The sequence below is a fragment of the Sciurus carolinensis genome, chromosome 4 (assembly GCF_902686445.1).
Source record: "Sciurus carolinensis chromosome 4, mSciCar1.2, whole genome shotgun sequence".
NCBI lineage: Eukaryota > Metazoa > Chordata > Mammalia > Rodentia > Sciuridae > Sciurus > Sciurus carolinensis.
In genome coordinates, this window is record NC_062216.1 from 137,699,756 (window position 1) to 137,721,975 (window position 22,220).

Sequence of the window (22,220 nt, forward strand, 5' to 3'; positions counted from 1 at the left end):
TCACTATTAAGAGCACTCCTGACTAGCAAAACATCCTAGTTAATATTTGAGAAGGGACAATATTTAGGTACATACTAGTAAAACAATTATTTTAACAAGTTAAAAAAGCAAAACAGAAATCTTTATATTTAAAATCAGTATCACATAATTTATAATAATGTTAAAATGACAGCAAGTGTGTTTTATAGTTTGTAATTACAGTAAAAGTGAGAAGCAAATCTCTAAATTAGAACATTGTTCCTGCTTGCATGTAGACTTTCAGATTTTCTATAGAATCTGTTGCATTTTTTTGTATACTATTTCTCTAAATTATATTTCTTATTAATGAATTAATCTAAATTCTTAAGTACATTTCTTTGATGGTTTAAGAAACAATGCAAAAATCTTAAATCTGCAAGTACTAATAAAGGTATGAAATAACAAGATAAATTCACAGATAGACTTATACAATTAAGACAAAGTGATTTGTCCATACTTTAAAGTATGACATATTGTTTAAAATGAAGACAATGAAAACAGAGAAGACAGCCTAATTCACATAGGTAAAGTTACATAATTATTAAACAATTAAGAAACATGAAAAAAAAAAAAAAACTACCATTGCTATAGAAAGTCTCAGAAAAGGAAAAAAATATACAGGGTTTTATTTGAGCATATTTATGGCATAAAGGCTTTTAGAATGCTGTATATATTATGTAGTCCCTTCCTCACTGTTAAAATATTTTTAACACCTTAATTTTCAAGAGAAGGATTTTGATAAAATTTTAAAGTTAGATTTTAATAATAATAAGTAGTATCTAGAAAAATAAAATGTGAGAAAACTAAAATTATGGAAACAAGGAACTTAGCAAATTTAAAAAAATAACCACTACTCAATTAGTAGGAATTTAGGAAGATTACTCAATTTCTCTATCATATTCCTGAATCTGCAAAACTCAACAATTTTATAGGGTTGTTAAAAGGATAACATTAGATAATATACGTGAAAAGAGTTTAAGTATCATAAAATTCTAAGAAAATATGAGTCATGATTTTCTTGAGATCATACAAAGATCCACTGAAATGATGAATAAAGAAATAAGATTAAAATTTAGGGTGACATAAGGAGCTGCTATCATAGTAATATAGAAACAAAAGGATAAAAAATTTTTTAAATGATTTTTTTCTCCCAGTGAATAGTTATGAATTGTACCTAGGAAAAAGACAATTATAGACTGGATGAAAAATAATTTTTTTCTCATATATACTATATATTTTGTATGTTTCACTAGAATACTAATTCATCCAGGAAAAAAACATGTTTAAACCAGGAAGTAATATAGCTTTTTTTGAAAATCGCTTCAATTGCTATCTATCTCTTTTCTGGTCTTATTCAAAGCAACAATTAATATTAAATGAACCAATTACCAGCACTGCCTATTGAGTAAACAAATGGTCTTTATGGTCACTGAGAAAAAAGAATGCACACCAGAGTTCAGAGAGTAATAGGTGTCCAATAATTTCTTCAGAAAAATCTTAACCCTAGAGAAAATTTCTAAATGGAAAAAACATGAATTATAAAGCTAAAATTAGTTGGCTTTTTAGTTAAAATTCAACAGTATCAATATTTCTTTGTCTTCTAATACTGATCACAAAACAGAAAACCATTATAACAGAAACGAGAGAAAGCAAATTATTTAAAAATTCAGATCAAATATATGTAAGTGCAAAGAAATACTTTCAGATGAATCATTCCCAAACATTTTTACCTTGACTTTCCTGAAGATTTTCACTATTTCCTATGATTTTCTTACCTGCACATTTCTTACATAAAACACTTATTAAAACCCAATAACTGGAGTACATATATAGCAGAGGAATTCAGAGGGCTTCTTTATCAGAAACTAGGACATGAATCTGTATTACTAGCTTCAATCTCCAAAGATTTACCCATGAACAAATCTTAGGCATATGATATATCACAATCTCTTTCTTTTGCAGCTTCCCCAATTAGACACTGCAGTTACCAGAGCAACCAGCATCGCACCCTTATAAAACCATTTGTCCCACCATCCCAGATGTGAAACACCCGAAAACATGATTATATAACAAAGTAAAATACAATTATGTAATTAAGATAAAATTAATCGATAATAGTATAGATAAGCTCTAGATTGTCAACCTATTTTAAACATTACTCTGTGTTAATTTCATTCAAATATTTATAGGATTATAAACTTGGGACCTAACAGGTTAATGGACACAACAGAATTAGATGACCCTGTTCTAAATAAAGATAAGAACATTTTATGAACCTCTGCTAAGTACTTTACTACATTACTCTATGAGAGGCAATATATAAAATATTCTATGAAGTTATGGCTATAAGCTCACTACAGGACACACATTTTGAACTCTACACTGTTGCTAAGTGATTATTACCTACCAACAAGGAGTAGGTGGAGACTAGCAAGAATACTGGTTACATTGGTAAACTGACAGATAGGGAGCAACGTGTAAAAATCTAATCCAACAAGGAATTTGGTAACTTGAATCTTTTCATGATATTGTGAAAGATAATTTGTATGACATTTGCTCCCTCCTTTCCTTTTATCTAATTGTATGATATTAAGCATATCATTTACCTCACTAAACCATTTTCTCACTTGTAATATTTCATCTCAATAATCTTATCTGAAATAAAATTTTAGGGTTACTATTCTCACTTCACTATTCATGTCATTTAACCACTGTAAGCACAATATCAAGACTATCAGCTAGAGAATTAGAAACACCTTTTATATATGTTCCAACTCAGAGATGGCAGAAAACATTTATAAGGAAATGCAAAATATTTTTTAAATTTATGAATTCTTAAGAATTCTTAAAAAAATTAATGTTAAGTTTACTCAAATGTTCTCTAGATGTACGATAATATGCTTTCCTTCTTTCTTTATAGAACATGGCCGGAACCACCTCATTTGGGAATTAAAAAGACTCAAACCACTAATAAATCAATTAATGATGAACAAAATAATCTGTTATACAGTTGATAAAAAATGATTATATAATTTACATTCTTATAACATTCTGAGAATAAAATTTTAAAGTTGAAATACATTTAAAAGGCCTACCACTTTGTTGACCATCTCCATATCACACAGATTGTCCACTAAAATTCGACATGCTTCTTCTTTACCCCAGTGAGCTGCAGCATGAAGAGGTGTCCAGCCATCATAATCTTTAATATTAACATCATAGCCTGCCTGTATTAAAAGTCTAAAGAGATTATAGTGAATTAGATAGTCATTAAAATCTAGAAATTAACAAATATGATCAAAGCTTTATATCATGAAATTTAACAAAAAAATTTCAATATGTTTCTTTTCAGAGTTCAAATTTCCTTTGTCCTCAAAAAATTGACTAGGGCAAACAGAAAGTTAATTTTCAGAAAACACTCAGAAAAAGAGGCCCTTGTATTGCTGTCAAAATAATGCAGCTTTTATTAATTCCTACCAACTCTAAGTCTTATGGTTTAATAAGACATTGATTCCTTCTTGTTAGTATCACTTATAAGTGAAAATTTCAAAGGAAAGTTCATAATTGTTTTCAAGGTGAAATAAAAAACTAACAGATTAATTTGTATGTAAAACTGATTACTACTGGAATTATCATCAGGTATCGAATGATGTTTACTCAGGTTAAATGTTTTTTAAAAATATACTAGAATCAAAAAAGCTTATTTTGTAACGTTTTGTTGCCTTGTAGTTAAGGAACTAGATTATGAAAGTGTTCTTGAATCTTTATGAAAAACCATGAGAAATTTTGAAAGATAAATCTGACTCTTAGGAACAAAACAAAATGAGTCTTTTTCTGTAGCAGTAGAAAGTAGACATTCCAATCATCAACAAGATTAGAAAACAAGTTTTCATACAATATAAAGAGTTGCAGATATTATGTCAGTATTTCTCTCTGGCTGCACATTGACATGGACCTTTACTTCACTTAGAAATATAACTCACAAAGAATGGGTCTATAAATTGCACATAGCACAATCTTCCACATACACATAAAACACTCAATACTTTATAGTTCATGAAATTTAGTGTACCCTTGCCTTACTTTCTCATACTGAGCATGAGAAGGGTTTCTTTTTAATTTAAAGGAGATTATAGTGATAGTTAATATTATTAGCTTCTTTAATTGCTTATTTTAGAACTGATACTCTACTTCCTAACAATATGTAAAGTAGCTGTGTCCAATTCCCTATTCCATTCCAGTACTACTTCACTGATGAGCAAATCAGGGCCCTGTCAATCCATGCTTTTTACTAAGTCTCCCAAAAGATTCTTATATTACTGCCTGAAACCTGTCTGCAGACCAACATATTAATTTACACTAAATTAATTAGTGTAAGAGTCATGCCCATTAATTTACACTAAATAAGTATCTCCAGTATCAAACATATTATCAGACATTTTATTAGTAGAGGCAGAAATAATACTGGAACATAAGATAATAAAAAATATCCCTATTAGGAAACATGATTAAATACCCAAACAATATAAAATTGTAAATACTTGGGAATCTGTATGGAAAGGGAAGAGAGTTAAGAAAGTAGATGCATTTTTTTTCCCAAAAAATACGATTCTCTTGCATATGCCAAGACTCACCAGGACACTTAAAAACAAAACAACAACAACAAAAAAATCACCCATATTCAAGGAACTTCTAATGGAGGATAAAAATCATGAAAAACAACCAGCCTTCACAGACAGATTCTGTAATGGAGATGCAATGGGAGTACAGAACTGAAATAATCAAAATCAAATTGAAAGGAATTGTATGTTTGGGGGAAAGGGGTGGGTTTTATCTTCTTTGATTTACATATACTTATTCACAAAATTTTTAAATTAAAGATGTAAAGGGAAGTCACTCTCCCACAGCTAAACACTAACCAGTTTCCCCCAACCCATAACAATATTAACTTTGTATCCTTACTGAAGGTTTCATACACAAATATAATTTTCAAATTTTTAAAAATAAATGATACATACTTTTATTCTTGAATTTGACATTTCATAATACTCCCTAGTGTTCTTTCTATAACAATATAAAAGGAGATTTCTTATTCATGTTTTAATTGCTAGAGAGTATTCCAGGAAAAAGATATACCATAATTTATAAAACCATTCTCCTGTTCCTATTATAAATAATGCTACTAGCACAAACATTTCCTACATGGGTATCTGTAAAAAAAAATATTCTATCAAGAGGTAGAATTGCTGAAGTAAAGAACTTTAAGTTGACAGAATTTGCTCAATTGTTACTTATGCTTCCACCAGTAATGTTAAGAGTATTCTTTCCTCACACCTTGCTAACAGTAGGGCAAATGTTTCGATCTTTGCAATATGATAAAAATGGCAACTTATTGTGGCTTTTTTGCATGTTAATTACAAATGAAGTGTTCTGTGTTTTGTTCTTTTAATAGTTTGTAACTTGGAGAACTTTCAGTAAGGTCACTTTCAAATGGAATGTGCCTTCAAGTTGAAGAGATGGTGAAAAAGGAATCTAGACAGAAACAACAGGCATTAAGATATCACAACAGAACTTCTAGTAGATATAAGTGGCTGGCAAAATGCTTGCAATGGTGGTGTTTTTTTTTTTTTTAAAGAACAGAACAGTGGCCAGATGATGGAAGTCTTATACGCTAAGTCGAGTAGTTTAATATTTATCCTGATAAGCACACTGAGAACCTTAATAAAGGACTCTAAGAACTTAGATAACTAATTGCAAAGCCACATTGAAGCAGTCTATGAACACATTTGTCAGTACTCTCATATGTGTTTAAAGAGACGAGAGTTTTAAGAAAAAAAATCTTATTTTTACTATATGCAATACTTGATATTTTTTCTTCTTTTTTAAAAGCTGTCAGCAACTATGTTCATTTCATAACTTGCTAATGGGGTTTAAAAGTTCTGAAAAGTTTTAGATTAGAAAGAAACAGAGACAAGAAAACTAATTAAAAGACAACATCACTATTCTAGGAGAAAGATTACATTCTAGAAGTTGACTAGAGATTGAAGAGGAAGAAACTTGGGAATAGGTGACCCACTTCCATATTTTTACTGATAAGAAGTAGGGAAGACATTGATATTAGAAGCTTAAGTGGATTAGAAGCAATATAAAGGGTAAAGTAAATTTTGCTGAGGGATGGTCTTATTCCTTTCACATACACAGAAAAAAGTAACACGCTGGATAATTTTTTTATATAGTTGGAGCATAAGTAAGAAATATATATATACACACAGAGCTAGGCATGCTGGCACACAACTGTAATCCCAGTAACTCGGGAGACTGAGACAGGAGAATTGCCAGTTCTAGGCCAGCCTCAGCAACTTAGGGAGACCCCATCTCAAAATGAAAAATAAAAAGGACTAGGGGATGTGGCTCAGTGGTAAAGTATCCCTGCGTTAAATCTCCAATATCAAATAACATCCCCCAACACACCCACACACACAAAAGGAGATGGAGGAAAGAGAGGGAGAGGGAAGGAAAAAGGGAGAGAGTGGGAAGAAGAGAGAAATGGGGAGATGAGTGGGGATGGGGAGACAGAGATACAAAAGAACTTTGTTCCAAGGAAACTGGCCAATCAATATATGGCTCTAAAATAGTCAAAGCTGTTCATGGCTTGATATTTAGTATGATGCTATCAACATTCTGAGTTATAGTGAACCTATAGTAAAAAGAAAATTGTATGTTAGATAAATTTCATGTAAAAAGTCAGCAGAAACAAAGCTCTCAATGTGATGATACATGCATAGAACATTGTTCTTAATCTCAGGAATTAGTCGAAATAGAAGCCCCAAAATGACTGTGTAATAATTTATTAGCCCAGAAGGTAATACATAATGGTTGGCTGACACACAAATTCATTTTATGGGAAAACTGAAACTGAGAAAAAAAAAGAGTAGTATAGTCAAAATTTGAGAGTGAAAGAAAAAAACTTCAGAAACACAAGCAATCATATTCAAGGTAGTTTTCTTTTTCTTACTGAATAAAGACATTAAATAACTTCTTTATAAGCTGCCCCAAAATAATATTTGCACATATTTTAAGACAAGGAATAATGAAAGAAAACAAATCGAAGCAGAAAAAAAATTCTGTAAAAAACTAATACTTACTTTAAAACTTCTGTATAGCCCTTAGCGGCTGCAACATGAAGCGCTGTACCTCCAGATTTTGCATGCCGTACATCATTTATATGACCACTATTTAACCATTGCCTTGCATCTCTAAGCATTATTCTTTCTTCCTCTTTTCGAGCTGCTTCTATATCAACTCCTGATAAAATAAAAATTATTCTTAATAAAAATGTTCTATTTCTATGCTTAAAGGCAGAATCCAAAATATTTAAAGTTTAAATGAAAACCAAAAGTGAAATCTTATTTCTGAAAAATGAACTGCTTAAAATATGTTAAATAAAGGAATATGGAAATACTATAGATAACTTACTAGCCTTCTCTACTGATTAGTGCTTGCCCCACAATATTATTTTGGTTTTCTTTTTGCTTTTTCTGATTACTCCTTTTGGTTTTAAAAGTTTGAACATTTTCTAAGATAATCTTTGGGTTTAAAAAAAAAAAAAAAAAAGACAAGTTTTTTTATAAGCAATTAAATTCTCAAATTTATACCTCCTGTTTTGACCAGTTCTCTAAACTCTAGTATACCTAGTAGGTAAAAACGTTTACTAAAGACTTTAAATTGGCTTGAGCTTGGAGGTCTTGTCTTCACCTAAGAATTTATAAGACGTTAAACTTGTTTTCTTTTACATAGTACATTCTTCATACCATTAGAATTATTTTTATAATTTTAGTAAGTTATATAGATGTTCATTCATTTAAGAACAGTTACAAGCATTGTGTTAAATTGAGGTGATAGAAGTGTGAAGAATACAAAACTGAACAGGACTCTCTCTGACCTTAAAAACTTTCACATCTTGGAAAAAAAAATTAAATTAGTCAAGATAACTCTGAAATTCCTGAATGATCTTCTCTTGTTGATCTCATGTTTAATGGTTCAACTGCTGGCCATCATTTAATAAGTAACACACTGCAATGTATTTATAATCTGTCTTATAAAACTATGAGCTTACAGAAGTAAGGATACTGCCTCTTTACTTTATAAACCCACTATCTGGGTTGAAAAAAAGTAAAAGCTCAGTAAATATTTACTAAGTGAATGATGAATGAAAAAAGAAATGAGTAAAAAATAGGTAACATACACTTTTTAATATTCTCAACTAACATCTCTCCCATAATCCATATGCATATGTATCCAACTATCTGGTAAAGATTTTTCTATCCATCTATCCATTCCTCCAATACATACTAAGAGCCTACTATATGTCAGGTACTTTATTAGAAGTGAACTTGTCATATGGCAAAAGATATGCCTATGAAGAAAAATAAGGGTAAAAAAGGTAATCAGAAGGAGCTATTATTTTATGTAAACTAGGCAAGAATGGTATCTTTGCTAAGATGATATTACAACAGAGAGAAAGTGAGTGACGACCACTCTATTATCTGGAAGAACATTTCAGGCAGAGAAAAGGAAGTACTAGTAGTCTCTGAGGTGGCAGCCTGCTTAGAATGTTCCTCATATACAGACGGGTATCTATGGAGTACTAAGGACAATGAATAGAGTGATACAATGTGAGTTAATTTAAGAGGATCACTTATGCTGAATAGTTAAGATATGAAATTGAGATATCAATTTGGAGACCATTGCAACAATCTAAGCAAGCGGTGAAGGTAACATGAACTAGAGTGGGAGCAGTGAAGACAAGTGAATTGGTTAGATTCTGAATTCTTCAAGGCATAGCAAAAGAATTTGCTGTTGGATGTAGAAAAAGAGAAGGAGAAGCTCAATCAGGTATTTGGTCTGAGTAACTGGAAAAATTAAACTTTCAAATTTCATAAGTGTGAAGGTTGAGATGTCTAACAAAAATCTAGTCAAAGAAATTAAGTATTCAGTTGGATATCTGAGCCTGCAGAACAGAACAATATAGTAAAAGAATAATATATTAGGATAATATGCCACTGGCCTCTTAAACTCAAAGCTAAAATCTTAACTTGATTTTCCTAACTACTCTGCTTTCTGCTTATCTTATATTTCTTTATCTAGGCATCACCATGTACTCAGCAACCTGGGGGCCACTTGAATGCCTCCTTTTATCTTATTCTCAATCTCTAGTTAATTAGTTACAAGATTTTGAACTGCCATCTCCTAGAACGTGTTCTAGATGGCTCCTGTCATTATCTCACTTCACTTCTTACATCTCACATTTTACTCCCACAAACCTTTACTTAGCTGTAAAGGTTGTTCCCAATTCATTCCTCTCACTGCTGCCAGACCAAAAAAAAAAAAAAACACTTCCCTACATAAAGTTGTACAATGGCTGCTCACCTCTTATGAGACATAGCTCAAGTATAGCAGATAAAGCCTTTTATGATTTGGTCTTAATGCATTTTTAACTACATTTTCAGTCTTCTTTCAACATCACTCCATTTTCTACCAATCCATATCTCCACATAGGTTACTAAGCACATCCTCTGTGCTATTAGGTAGGCTATTATCCTTTACCTGAATCACAGCCTTATTTTCCTTGCTTAGGATATTACCAAGCCTTTTCAAGACAACTGAACTCGTTCAATACTTAACGAAGTATTGAAAAGCATATAATTCAAAAATATTTTTAAAACTCCAAAGTTATGCCTGTTCAAACTAGAGACCATAATATCTCACTACCACATTTGAAAGAAACTTACAATAAGACTTTCCAAATAGACTTATAAACACAACTATAAATACTAGTCATACATAATGAACACCTATTTTAACTTTTGTAAAAATGCCGCTGCTATTAGAATATAGCTATTTTACCCATCAAAAATTTCCTACCAGAAGATAATCAGTAGACTTTAAGATGCCTGCTAATGTTAACCATATTGTAAAGTTATAATAACAATATAATAATAACAATATTTTTAGTAAATGGTTTCTTACATTCTTACTCTTTATTCTTTTGCTATGTCTGTTAAAACATTACCTCTTTATTATCTCTATTATTTTTACTATCTTAAACACTGTGACTTACTGCTTTTGCAGTTTCCTCTACTTATATTCATCTAACTTTATACTATTTTTATCTAATTACAAAGAAATCACTTCCTTTGGCCTCCAAATCGTGTGTGTGTGTGTGTGTGTGTGTGTGTATGTGTGTGTGCGTGCACGTGTGTATATCTGTGTTCATAAACATATATATAAAACAATTCAAGTTAAAAGCTAAATTATGGGCTTGGGGTTGTGGTTCAGTGGTAAAGCGCTTGCTTATCATGTGTGAGGTACTGGGTTCAATTCTCAGCACCACATATAAATAAACGAATAAAATAAAGGTCTATCAACATCTAAAAATATTTTTTTAAAAAGCTAAATTAGATATAAAGGGATACTCTACATGTTGAGGAAAATTAGAAAAGTCTTTCCCTTGTTCTTCAAAAAAATATTTTAAAAATATGAGGGTTAGGGCTGTAGCTCAGTGGAGGAGTGCTTGCCTAGCACATGCAAGGCACTGGGTTTGATCCTTGGCACCACATAAAAATAAATAAATAAAATAAAGGCAAGCAAGTTCATCTACAATAAAAAAAGTTTTAAAAAATATGATTTGGGGTGATGGCACATACTTATAATTTAAAGCTCAGGAGGATGAGGCAAGAGGATCACAATTTCAAAGCCAGACTCAGCAACTTTGCAAACTTAGGGAAACCCTGTCTCAAAATTTAAAAAGGGCTGGGGATGTGACTCAGTGGTTAAGTGTCCCTGAGTTCAATTCCTGGTATTAAAAAAAAACCAAAAAAACAAAAACAAAAACAAAAAGAAAAAAACAAAACAAAACAAAAAAACAGGAAAAGATGATTGAAAAAGAGACCTGCTCATTTCATCAAAAAACTTAAAAAGAAAACAAAATACACTGTACTATATATTAACACTTGTTTTTTAATTTCAGTAGAAAGTCATTAGTTCTCTGGATATTAGTATGATGCACTTGAATCTCTTGAACTACCATTTATAAGTTCTATTATCTTGAGCAAGACACAACCTGTGCTATGCTTTGGGTTTCTCATTTGGGGGTGATATCTGTATCTTCCCCACTAGGTTGTTCTAAAATATTACATATGTAAAGTGTTTAGATCAGGAGTAAACACTAGGTATTTATTATTATTACCAGTTTTAAAACTCTTATGATTCTTCTCTTGTCTTGCTGTATGGTTTAATACAGAAAACATTTATGCATTTAACTGGTCCTTGACTCACCAACTATAATTGTGATAAGGGTTTAAAAATAAAAAAATTGAAGGGAAAACTACATATGATATGCTATAATAAAGTGATTAGACTAACAACTGTTGGTATTATTTAAAAGTAGTGCGTATTACACCAAAATGTAGCCAAATCTCTCAGGTAAGAAAAATAAAATTGGAATTTGTTTACTTAAGAATCAAAAATGGATTTTTTTAAAAAATTTTTTAGTTGTAGATGAACACAATATCTTTATTTATTCATCATTTTTTTCATGCGGTGCTGAGGATCAAACCCAGTGCCTCACATGTGAAAGGCAAAAGCTCTACCACTGAGCTATAGTCCCAGCCCAAAAAATGGATTTTTTACCCTAGCTAAATAAGGAAAAATCACATTAAAATATAAATCAAAACAACTTTCAGTTTCTGTTCAGTCTTTACTACTTTCAAAGGCAATGTACTTAATCATAACTAGTTACTGATCAAATATACAGTAACAGCCAAAAGAATGATTAAAAAACTAAGAAATATTCTATCACTCTGATAAGATAATTTGAGAAATTTTACTATTACTAGAGATATATTTACTGTGCTTTCCATAATTATTAAAATCTATTAAAGATTCCTTTAAAAACTTTTGTTTCTTTAAAACTATTATGTTATATAAATTCATTCATTCCTATTATATGTATAAAATGAACATCATCAAGTGTTTTTTACAGTGGGACAGTGTTGGCTCAATATATCTGTCATACAGCTTGGAACAGAACAATAGAACTGTCACTCAGGCAAATCACTAACCCTCAAATTTCTCACCTGTAAAATGGGGGTAACAGTATAAATCTAACAGAATCTGCTGTGAGGATAACATCTGACAATGCATACAAAGCCTTTTGTTCAATGTCTGCACATAAGCATTTACTCTCATTTTTTATTTCCAGCATCACCTCACCTACTAGTTCTCAGAATTTCTCCTCATCTACTGTTCTAGATTTACACTTCCCATCTTGACATCTCCCATGTTCCAATAATGCACCAAACACCGTCATTTAGATGTCATTTAACTACTGAAAACTAAATATGTCTCCAAACTCGTATTCCTAATTCTGTTTCTGCCTTCCATTTTCCCACATTAGCACATGTAATCATTAGTTCTCAGGAAACATCAGTGAGCTAGTCTTAATTCCTCCTTCAACTCCACATTCATTTCTTCATAACACTGTTAGAATCTTCCAAAGAGTTCCTAAAGAGAGTCCTGCTCTTTTCCATCTCAAATGCACTAGGTTTTGGCTCTTATCTTTCACTGACTAATTCAAGAGCCTAATATGCACCACAATATACCTCTCATTCTATTTCATCCTTCAAACTGCCATCAGCTTTTATTACTGAAAACCAAATCCAATCAGATTAATTTCCTCCTGAAAGATCTTTGTTGAATCTATCCAATGTCTACAAATGTCCTTAACCATCTGGTTCCAGTCTATCTTTTTAGGCCTCACCTCCTATTAATCCCATCCAAACTTTCTACCTTCACTCCAGTTGTAATGAATTCTCTACATTATGCTATGTATCCAAGTCCATCTGACATACCTTTTCTGTCCAACAGCTTTCTTCTTTGCCAAGCAAACTGTCTCCAAATGTCATCACTCTGAAACCTGTCCTTGACTATTGCAGTTAGTCATAGCTTTTTTCTGGTCTCCCACATTATGTTTCTATATATTTTAGCACATAGCACACTGTATTCTGAAGTTCTCTAAATATCTGCCACTTCCACTAGACTGTGAAATTCTTAAGAACAGAGACTATCTTATTCTTTGTTAATACTCAGCTCTTAGAACATTTACTAGCACGATTAATCAACACTGAATGAATCATTATAATTAAAATTGACCCTACTTAGTTATGTAAACAGCTTCCTTTATATACAAGGAAACCAAAGGCAAGAAGTTTTTAGTACAACTTTATGCCATTTGTAATTCATAATAACTGTTAACTGTATCAGACAAACAGCAGCATAAAAAAGATTGACCATTGTTTGAATTATCATTGTTTGACAGGAATTATTGGCTTTCTGAGTATTCACTGGGGCAATGTGGGCAGATTAAGTGATACTTTCTAGATTGTGATGCTTTATACCTCTCTCTTCTTTTAGTTTCAATTCTAGAAAATCCCTTGACTCTGAAATGTTCATCAAGAATATGGCTCTTAAAAGCTCTTCTGTGTGCTTATCTAGGCTCCAGTTTATAACACTTTCCTGAAGCATACTATTTGTCCTGGGTTCTAGAAACCTTCCATCAGTTTTTATAATACCCCAATTCTACTTCAGTTATTTAAATATTTTCTCAGTTTTAGTACCTAATTTTTTTTCAGCAAATCAGAAGATAATATAAATTTTCCCAATCCAAGGAATTAAAATATCTTTTCAAGGGACTTGCCTAATTTCTATTCTTTTCTAATCTTTAGCATCTATTTCCTGATAAACCATACTTTGATAGAAGTCAACCCTCTCAATGAATATCCCATATTTTTTCTTTATTGTTTAACATTAGTAAAGCTCAGTTTTGATAATACTTGTTTGATCACAGTCTAAATATACTGAAATATAGTGGAAATCACCACGTACAGTAATTTTATATGTACACATATATTTAAAAAAATTTTAAAGGTAGCTCAGCATAGTGGCACATGCCTGTAATCCCACCAGCTCTGGAGGCTGAGGTAGGAGGATCCGAACTTCAAAGCCAGCCTCAGCAAAAGCGAGGCACTAAGACAACTCAGTGAGACCCTGTCTCAAAATAAAATATGAAACAGGGCTGGGGATGTAGCTCAGTGGTCAAGTGCCCTAAGGTTCAATCCCTGGTTCCCCTCAACACAAGATAAATTGTTTTAAGGTCTCAGTCAGTGGAATTGCAGTTATTAATAATTTCCTAACTATTTAACTTCTCACCTTGTCTTCCTATAATCTATTTCCAAGACAACAGAGATCCTTTTAAAAAGTAAATGAGATCACATTAGTACTTTGCCCCAAAGTCCTCCAAATGACTCACAATTCCTTATGTCATATTACCTCCTACTACTTCTGTAACCTCATCTCCTAACCATCTCTTGCTTTGCTCTGCCTGCTCCACTCATGCTAGTTAGTGTACTTGCTGTTTCTCTGAATGTATCAGGTATCATTCATTTTAAAATTATTGCTTTATCTATCTGGAATATTCTGCTCAGGTCCACAGGGATGCATACAGACCTCAGCTTAAATGCTGCTTCTTGACCTACAGAGGCCTTCTGGACCATTGCATTTAAATTTGCAACGTGTCACACACATTCTATATACTTTTTATTCCCTCTGTCTGCTTTAATTCACTCTTGAACACCTGTTTCCATATAATTTTATGCCCTCTTATTGCTTTTGATACTTTTTTCAATTTTAAAAAAATATTAAAAAAAAGAAAACTAAGAATCATTCATTTGTTTAAATAGAATCATACTGTAAATACTGTTTGGTAAACTGATGATATGCTCATCCTTAATGTCAACAAACACTTTTATAGGAAAAGTAAAGTATCCTATTCTTTCTAAAACAGTTTAAGCATTTTTTTCTCATCAAGATTGTTTTTTATATTACCTTGACGATTAACTTCATTTTGAAGTAGCTCTTCCATTGCTTCCTCCTCTGCAATATCTAAAGGTGTATCTCCTTCACTGTTGACAGCACCAACATGTGCTCCCTGACCAATCAAAAACCTGTAAAATAAAGGCAAAAACAGTTAAGCAATGATGCTGAAATAAAATTAAATGTATCAAATGAAGAAAGTTCATGTTAGTGCATTAGCAGAGAGCAAGGATAAAAAGTATACTGATTACTTAGATTAAGATAATTACCATAGAATTTTTTTAAAAAACTCATTTTCTTAAATTTCCTATAATGTACACCCTGCTATACTAGTACAAAAATGTTAATTTTTAATAATAATTAGAAAATCTTCCACATGATCATCTTATACTGCCTCTGCTGAGACTTTTCACCATCTCTATATGTACTGATTTTCATATGGGGTCCATAAGTAGAATTCAGAAGGTTCATAAAAAATACAATTTATGATATTAAATATTGTTCATTATTCTGAAGTTCAGAGTAGTTATTATCACTAGATCACTTTAGTGTGTTATTGAGGCAGCAGATACATAACTATACCACAAATGTCATTTTTCTAGCATTTTGATAAATTAATTCCAATATAATTGGCTTTCACTGTACTTTGTATTTTATTTTATGCAACTAACACACAATTCTAAGAAGAGTCCTCAAACTTTCCGAAGGTTATTAATTCCTTTTAATAACACCTATGTCAAGTGCACATCTCCCAGAATCATTAAGCTTTATTTATATCAATTCCAAACTTAGAACTACTTAAGGATCCAAATTAAACCAAGTTTTGGGTATTCCTGATTTTTTTTCCATATATAAAGAATGGGTCTTTTCTTTATATCCCTAACCAATTTGATTCTTTTTTTTATTTTTACAAATTATATATTTTCAATAGTTAAACAACAATCACAAGTCCACTGAGAGAGAGTGGGGAGGGCTCTGTTTTACCTCTTCCTACTATCATGCTTACTTCCCAGAGATAAACACTATCAACAGTAAAATAAAAGTCCTTCCAGTACCTTTGCTATGGAAATATATGTGTGCAAAACACACATGGTCATTTCCATGGAACAAAAATTAATGAGATTACCTAAATGAACCATAATGCAAGTCTTCCCTCTCTATAGCTGAAAAATATTACACAGTATGGCTTGATCATACTTTCATTTAATACTACCCACTTAAAAGGACAGGATCTTAAATGGACACTTGACAGTATAAGTTCATAAAAATGTTCTCAAGACAGCAGAGATGACATACCTTGTTATTACCTTAATTTCTATTTCCCAATTACACACAAGGCTGAAAATATTTGGGTAATATTTACTGGCATCTATATTTCTCATTTTGTAAACTGCTTATTTACATCTTTTGCCAGTATTTCTAATGTGTTCATTAATTTAACAAATATTTATACTGTCCAGTATGCTACATGCCAGGAATATAATAGTAAGCAAAAAACAAACACGGACTTTCCCCTCAAAATGATTAATATTTAGTAAGAGAGTTAATGTAAAGTTGTTGGCAAATACTATGACAGAGAATTATGTGGCATCTGGGAGTATGCATAGGTATCTGCAATGCTTATGAAACCCAAGTATTTCTTGGGTTTCATATTTTAGAATATTTGCATAAAGATAATGAGATATTCACAGGATGGGACATAAGTCTAAACAAAATATTCATTCATGCTTCATATACACCTTACCTTATACCCATAGCCTGAAGGTAATTTTATATGATATTTTTATTGTGTCTGCATTTTGACTGTGATCTGTCACAATAAGTCAGGTATGGAATTTTCCACCTGTGGCATCATGTCAGAGCTCAAAAAGTTTCAGATTTGGAGCATTTTGGATTTTGGATTTTCAGATTAAAAATGCTCAACCTGTATGTAACAGGAAAAACTGATTTAGTGAAATCAGGAAAAGCTTATCTGACAAAAGTGTAGGTATTAATAAAAACAGAATAGAGGAACAAAATGATCTAGGTAAGAAGAATAGAAAATACCAAAGCTCTGTGACATGAAGTGTGTGCACTTGGGGACCCATGTTATTTTCCTGAGAGTAACTGAAAGTATGGATCAACCTCTCTGTTTATTGTACACAACTAATACACAGAGAAGAATGAAAGAAAACACATACACCATATGGTTAACAGTGCTTGTCTTTAAGAGGCAGATTAGGAAAGATTTGTATCAGTTGTTAAGATTATATTTTGTTATTCAGGTTTTCTGTAATAAATTTATTCTATAAATGTGAATCAGTCTACAAAAAGTCACCATATCATTTTGTAACACGGCATTTTTACACTTAATATACTGTAAACATTTTTATGATCTACACGGGCCTTCTACTAACCCAGGTTATACTTAAACTGGGGCAAAATTTTGTTTTCAGTTTTAAAAAATGTGAAACTAAAACAGAACACTTCCTTAAACAATACAAATAAATAAATGAGGAAACAGGAAAATAAGATCTAAGTGGAGTAAGAAACTGTGCTATGTTCACGATAATATGTAATTATTATGCTAGGCAAAATTCCAATTAAAGAATTAGGGATAGTTATATAAAAATACTTCTCTAGGTAGTAAAAATCAGTCAAAGGTCATAAAAACTGAGAATAAAAGGAGTATCTCAGAGTAGGTGCAGTGTTTGAAACAGAGGAAGCTACATAAACCACAGCTTCAAGGGAATATCAGGTCAAAGTCAACAAAATTTATGCAAACAGGAAGATTAAGTGAAACTAAAAAGTGAATTTCTAAAACTGCTGGCAAGAAACAAGGCTGGGAACACATCCTGAGTCAAAAGCACAGGTAAGTATGCATTCCTGCATGCATGCATACAATTCAAAAACTCTTCTAGAACTATCATTTACAAATTTAAGTATTAGAAAAGACATACTTTTAAAAAAATAAATGAAATACCATGGCGTTCATTCTCATCTACCATGATAATCTTCAAAAGCCATTCAAAAGTTGGTCAGGTAAAGAAAAGCAGAAACCTTTATATTCTGCAGATTTTGAATTTAGTTCCCTGCTCTGAGTCCTGATACTTGTATGACAACCATGAACTTAAACATTTGAAGCTGAATTTATAAAAAAACAAAACAAAACAAACAAACAAAACTTATAGGACTATGTAAATTTAAATGAATTAAGGGTATAACTAAAATACTGTTACACTATGCAAAATAACCACATTAAGAAAGCAATGTTTAAAATAATGGGAAATAATTAGTTTATACAAAATATAGACTACCTGGAATACCAGAGATTCACTTTGAGGGACCCTTAAAAGATGGCTGGAGTTCTTTCAGAACAACAAAAACTGGGTAATAGAAGCAGTCTGTGCAACTGCTAGTTAGGAAAAATGTGAGATATTTATTTAAAGGAAACTAAAAAACCGCACCCAGAGTTTGCAAAGGAGCCTCAATCTGAAACGTCAGAAGACTGAGCTGTTCTCAGATGGACAACTCTACTGAGTGCTTCAGGTTAAAGAAAATCAGACTTGTATTTTCCCAACAACGATGACCATCTCCTTATACAATACAAAGGAGGCCAACACAGGAGATGTCAACAAGTGCAGGATAAAATTCTTAACAAACTGCAAAACTGAAAAGCTGGTAAACTGCAAGAGCAAGACTTTTATACTAGTCGAGCAATTCTGATTTGATAAATGATTTTAGGTAATTATGACACGATCTAAATGAAATTTTTTTACAAAACTATTTGAATATTTGAAAAAACTAACAAAGGTGTAAACTGTTAGCAAAGACACCAGATGCAACTTGGATATGGTACACTGAATTTAGAAGACAACTTTTGATGGTCTCTATTATCCTCTGAATTTTGTCAAAAACTAAACCAGAGATGAAATTAATTAAGAAAGAAGTATTTCATTTTTAAAAATTTGATATTTTAATAAAAACTCTAATTTGTAGCTGGGTAGTAGAATGCCTGCTAGCATGATCCCTAGCACCAAGAAAAGGAAAAAAGAAAAGGCGGGGGGGGGGGATCTAATGAAAATAGTGAAAAAAGAGAAAATAACTTCATTACCAAAAGCTATGATTTATTTTCTATATACTGTAGGAAAACTAGTATTAAGTTATTTTAACTTAAGAATCAGAACATCAACAAAATAGGACTATATTTGTTTCTTGAAAATCCAAATGAATTATTCAAAGTCACTCTAGGAGGAAGAAATTTTGAAATCTAAGCACCACAAACTTTTCAAAGATGCGTGAAGAGAACACAGTTACACTATTATCTTCAGAAATAAATGCTATTTTCTTTGCAAATCTCCAGGCAACAAACATCACAAAACATATGTAAATAATCTTGTGTCTTTAATGTGAATGTTCTTTCACATTTCATTCTGGATTTTCTTTTTTTATTTTTCTTTTTTTTTGGTACTGGGGATTGAACTTGGGCACTTGACCACTGAGCCACATCCCCAGTCCTATCCTGTATGTTATTAAGAGACATGGTCTCACTGAGTTGCTTAGTGCCTCGCTTTTGCTGAGGCTGACTTTGAATTCATGATCCTCCTGCCTCAGCCTCCTGAGCCACTGGGATTACAGATGAGCACCACCTTTTGGATTTTTTACGCCACAATGAAAAACAGGAACAATTAAACAATTTGTCCTTGAAAACAAAATTCCTGCAGATCAAATTAAAATTTTATTTTTGAGAAAAGCCAGAAGTCTGAGCTTCCCAAATGGTCTTCCTCCACTGTCACTGCAGGTAGAGGAAGGACTTGTTAACTTATCTTAACAGGATGAAAGCCCTGACTCTGTACCTGACCTAATGTGACACCATTCCAATAGGAGCATTGTGGCACTTCATTATATCCTGGTGAGTGTTTTTCTTGCACTTAGTGGGAAGAGTAGGGGAAAGAGCATATCTATTCTATCTTATTGGAAGCTCTTTGTCACAGTTTTAGTTGTTAAGAAACGGAACAATTTTATAACATTCCAATTTTAACCTGTTTTTAGATATTCCAATTTATTAAAAAAAAATCCTATGATAAAAATGATATATTTTTGAATACAAATAATGTTATTAGTCCAATCTACTGATAACCTGCCAAATACTCTGCTCAATTTCTGATACCTTAAAGTCATGGTTCCATAATTATGTCATAATTAGTTATGTCAATACTAAAGACAAGCTAATACTTCTGAAAAAAATTAGTCAATTTTTTAAACTGGGTACCTAGACTCATTCAGAAAAACTTTACAAAGTGAGCAAGTATTTAAATTATTCTTTTCATAAAGCAGTATTCAAGATTCTGTCTTTAGCATTACCTATTTCTCTTGATTCCTCCCCAGAGCAGATCTAACTTCTCTGTTCACCTACCAACTTTTAAAAATGAGTATCTGTTAAAGATCACTTATATGTAATACTATCTTACCTTATTACTGAAGTTTTCAATTCTCAGAGGCAAAAATCCTATTTATCTTTTAATAATTCTAGTATGAACATTTCCTCCACATCTTAGTATTACTGAAATATTCTAAAATAAATGGATCTTAAAAGTCAATGATGTCTTATAATCAGGTGGGAGACATGATATGACTATCACTACCACCCACATATGACATCATTCGCAGTTAATTCATATTGTTTTCATCTCAGGTTCCCAAGTTCAAGGCCAGCTGGGCAACTTATCAAGACCTTGTCTCAGAAGAAAAAATAAAAAAGGTTAAGGTGGTACAACGCCTCTAGGTCAATTTCCAGTACCAAAAAATACATTTAAAAAGCACTAACTGCTATTTAAGATGTCTTCCTAGGTTTTGTCTGAATACTTCTTGTTGACATTTTCTGTTATGATCAAGAAAACACCAATATCAAACCTTACAGAATATATCAATGCCTTAGAAGAAAACCCAAAAACAGTAATAGAATACTGTATCAACAATACTCTAAAAAACAGAATAATACTTTATGAAAAAAAAACTTATGGGATAAAAAAACTGCATAGAAATTTAATGTTTAACATTTTAACCTGGTAATTGACATACTATGTTACAATAATGGCATCTTAGATTTGATGAAATCCATTATGTACATTTTTGGGAGGGATACTGGAGCCATTGAACCCATGAGCACTTAAACGCTGAGTCACATCCCCAGTCCTTTTTATATTTTATTTAGAGAAAGGGTCTCGCTGAGTTGAGGCTGGCTTTGAACTTGGGATCCTTCTGCCTCAGCCTCCCAAGCCACTGGGATTACAGGCATGTACCCACTACACCTGGCCAGTGTGTACATTTAAATGCATCCAAAATGCTCCTGGCTTTTTATTACATTTTTCCCACTGGTATCACAAATTCAACCAATCTAAATCTACTTTTAACTATATTGCTTCCTCTTCTGCTTTCCCTAATCCTGCTCTTTAGATTCCTTAATAAGTTAGTTTAATAGCATCATTTTCCTAATTACAAAGGACAAAAAGGGAGGTAAGCATATGATAGTGGCTAAAAGTACAGATTTGAAAAGTTAGACTACTCTGGTTCAAATCCTAACATTGCCACTTACTGAATATAATTTCTCTGTATGACTCAGTTTTCTAATCCATAAAGTAACACTTAACCTCTCATCTAAACCCAAATTTAAAAAATGTTCATATTTCCAAAAAATAATATTATAGATTAAGTTGCACCATCACCATCTTGAGGCAGCATTCCATAATCAAACAAACCAATATTTCTGTAAAAAAAAAAATTTACAATTTTATAGGGTAACTAAAGAACACAAATAGCTTCACTTCAGTTCAGGTCATAATTTGTTGGTCACTGAGCCTACCCCAAACTTGTGATTTATTTTTTCAATCTTCAGAGTTTTAGGAGTTTGGAACTGTGCATAGTTACTATGGCATAGTATCAAGTACATGCCCGTGTGAATATTAGGATGACTAGAAGTATATTAAAGGACTTAGAGAAGTGAAAAAGCACATAGTAAGCACTTGGTATCATCACCACCACCAACTTTGATTTTTCTGTTTGACTTAATACCTGAATTCAGTGAAACATGAAAAGCTTCTTAATTTTATTCTTCAAATTTCTTTATGATTTCTACTTCTGATCTCACTGACACTGTTTTGGTTTTCATGTTCCACTTTTCTAAGCTATCAAGGAGAGTCTTCCAAAAAATAGACTTAAAGTCATTACTTCCTTAAAAATGCATTACCACTGAAGGAGAAATTCAGCATGGCATGAAAATCCCTGCATGCCCT

At 31.9% G+C, this 22,220-nt stretch overlaps 1 protein-coding gene across 9 annotated transcripts in view; it reads right to left on the reverse strand.

Moving 5' to 3' along the window:
• Ppp1r12a (protein phosphatase 1 regulatory subunit 12A) overlaps positions 1 to 22,220 on the reverse strand; it is a 138,400-nt gene that overhangs the window by 51,446 nt on the left and 64,734 nt on the right. For all 9 annotated transcript variants that reach the window (XM_047548812.1, XM_047548816.1, XM_047548813.1 and 6 more), the window contains exons 3-5: positions 14,962 to 15,080; positions 7,164 to 7,323; positions 3,114 to 3,258 (exon numbers count right to left, since the gene is read on the reverse strand). In XM_047548812.1, coding sequence (XP_047404768.1) covers positions 3,114 to 3,258; positions 7,164 to 7,323; positions 14,962 to 15,080 — 424 coding nt within the window. The remainder of the gene's footprint in view (positions 1 to 3,113; positions 3,259 to 7,163; positions 7,324 to 14,961; positions 15,081 to 22,220) is intronic.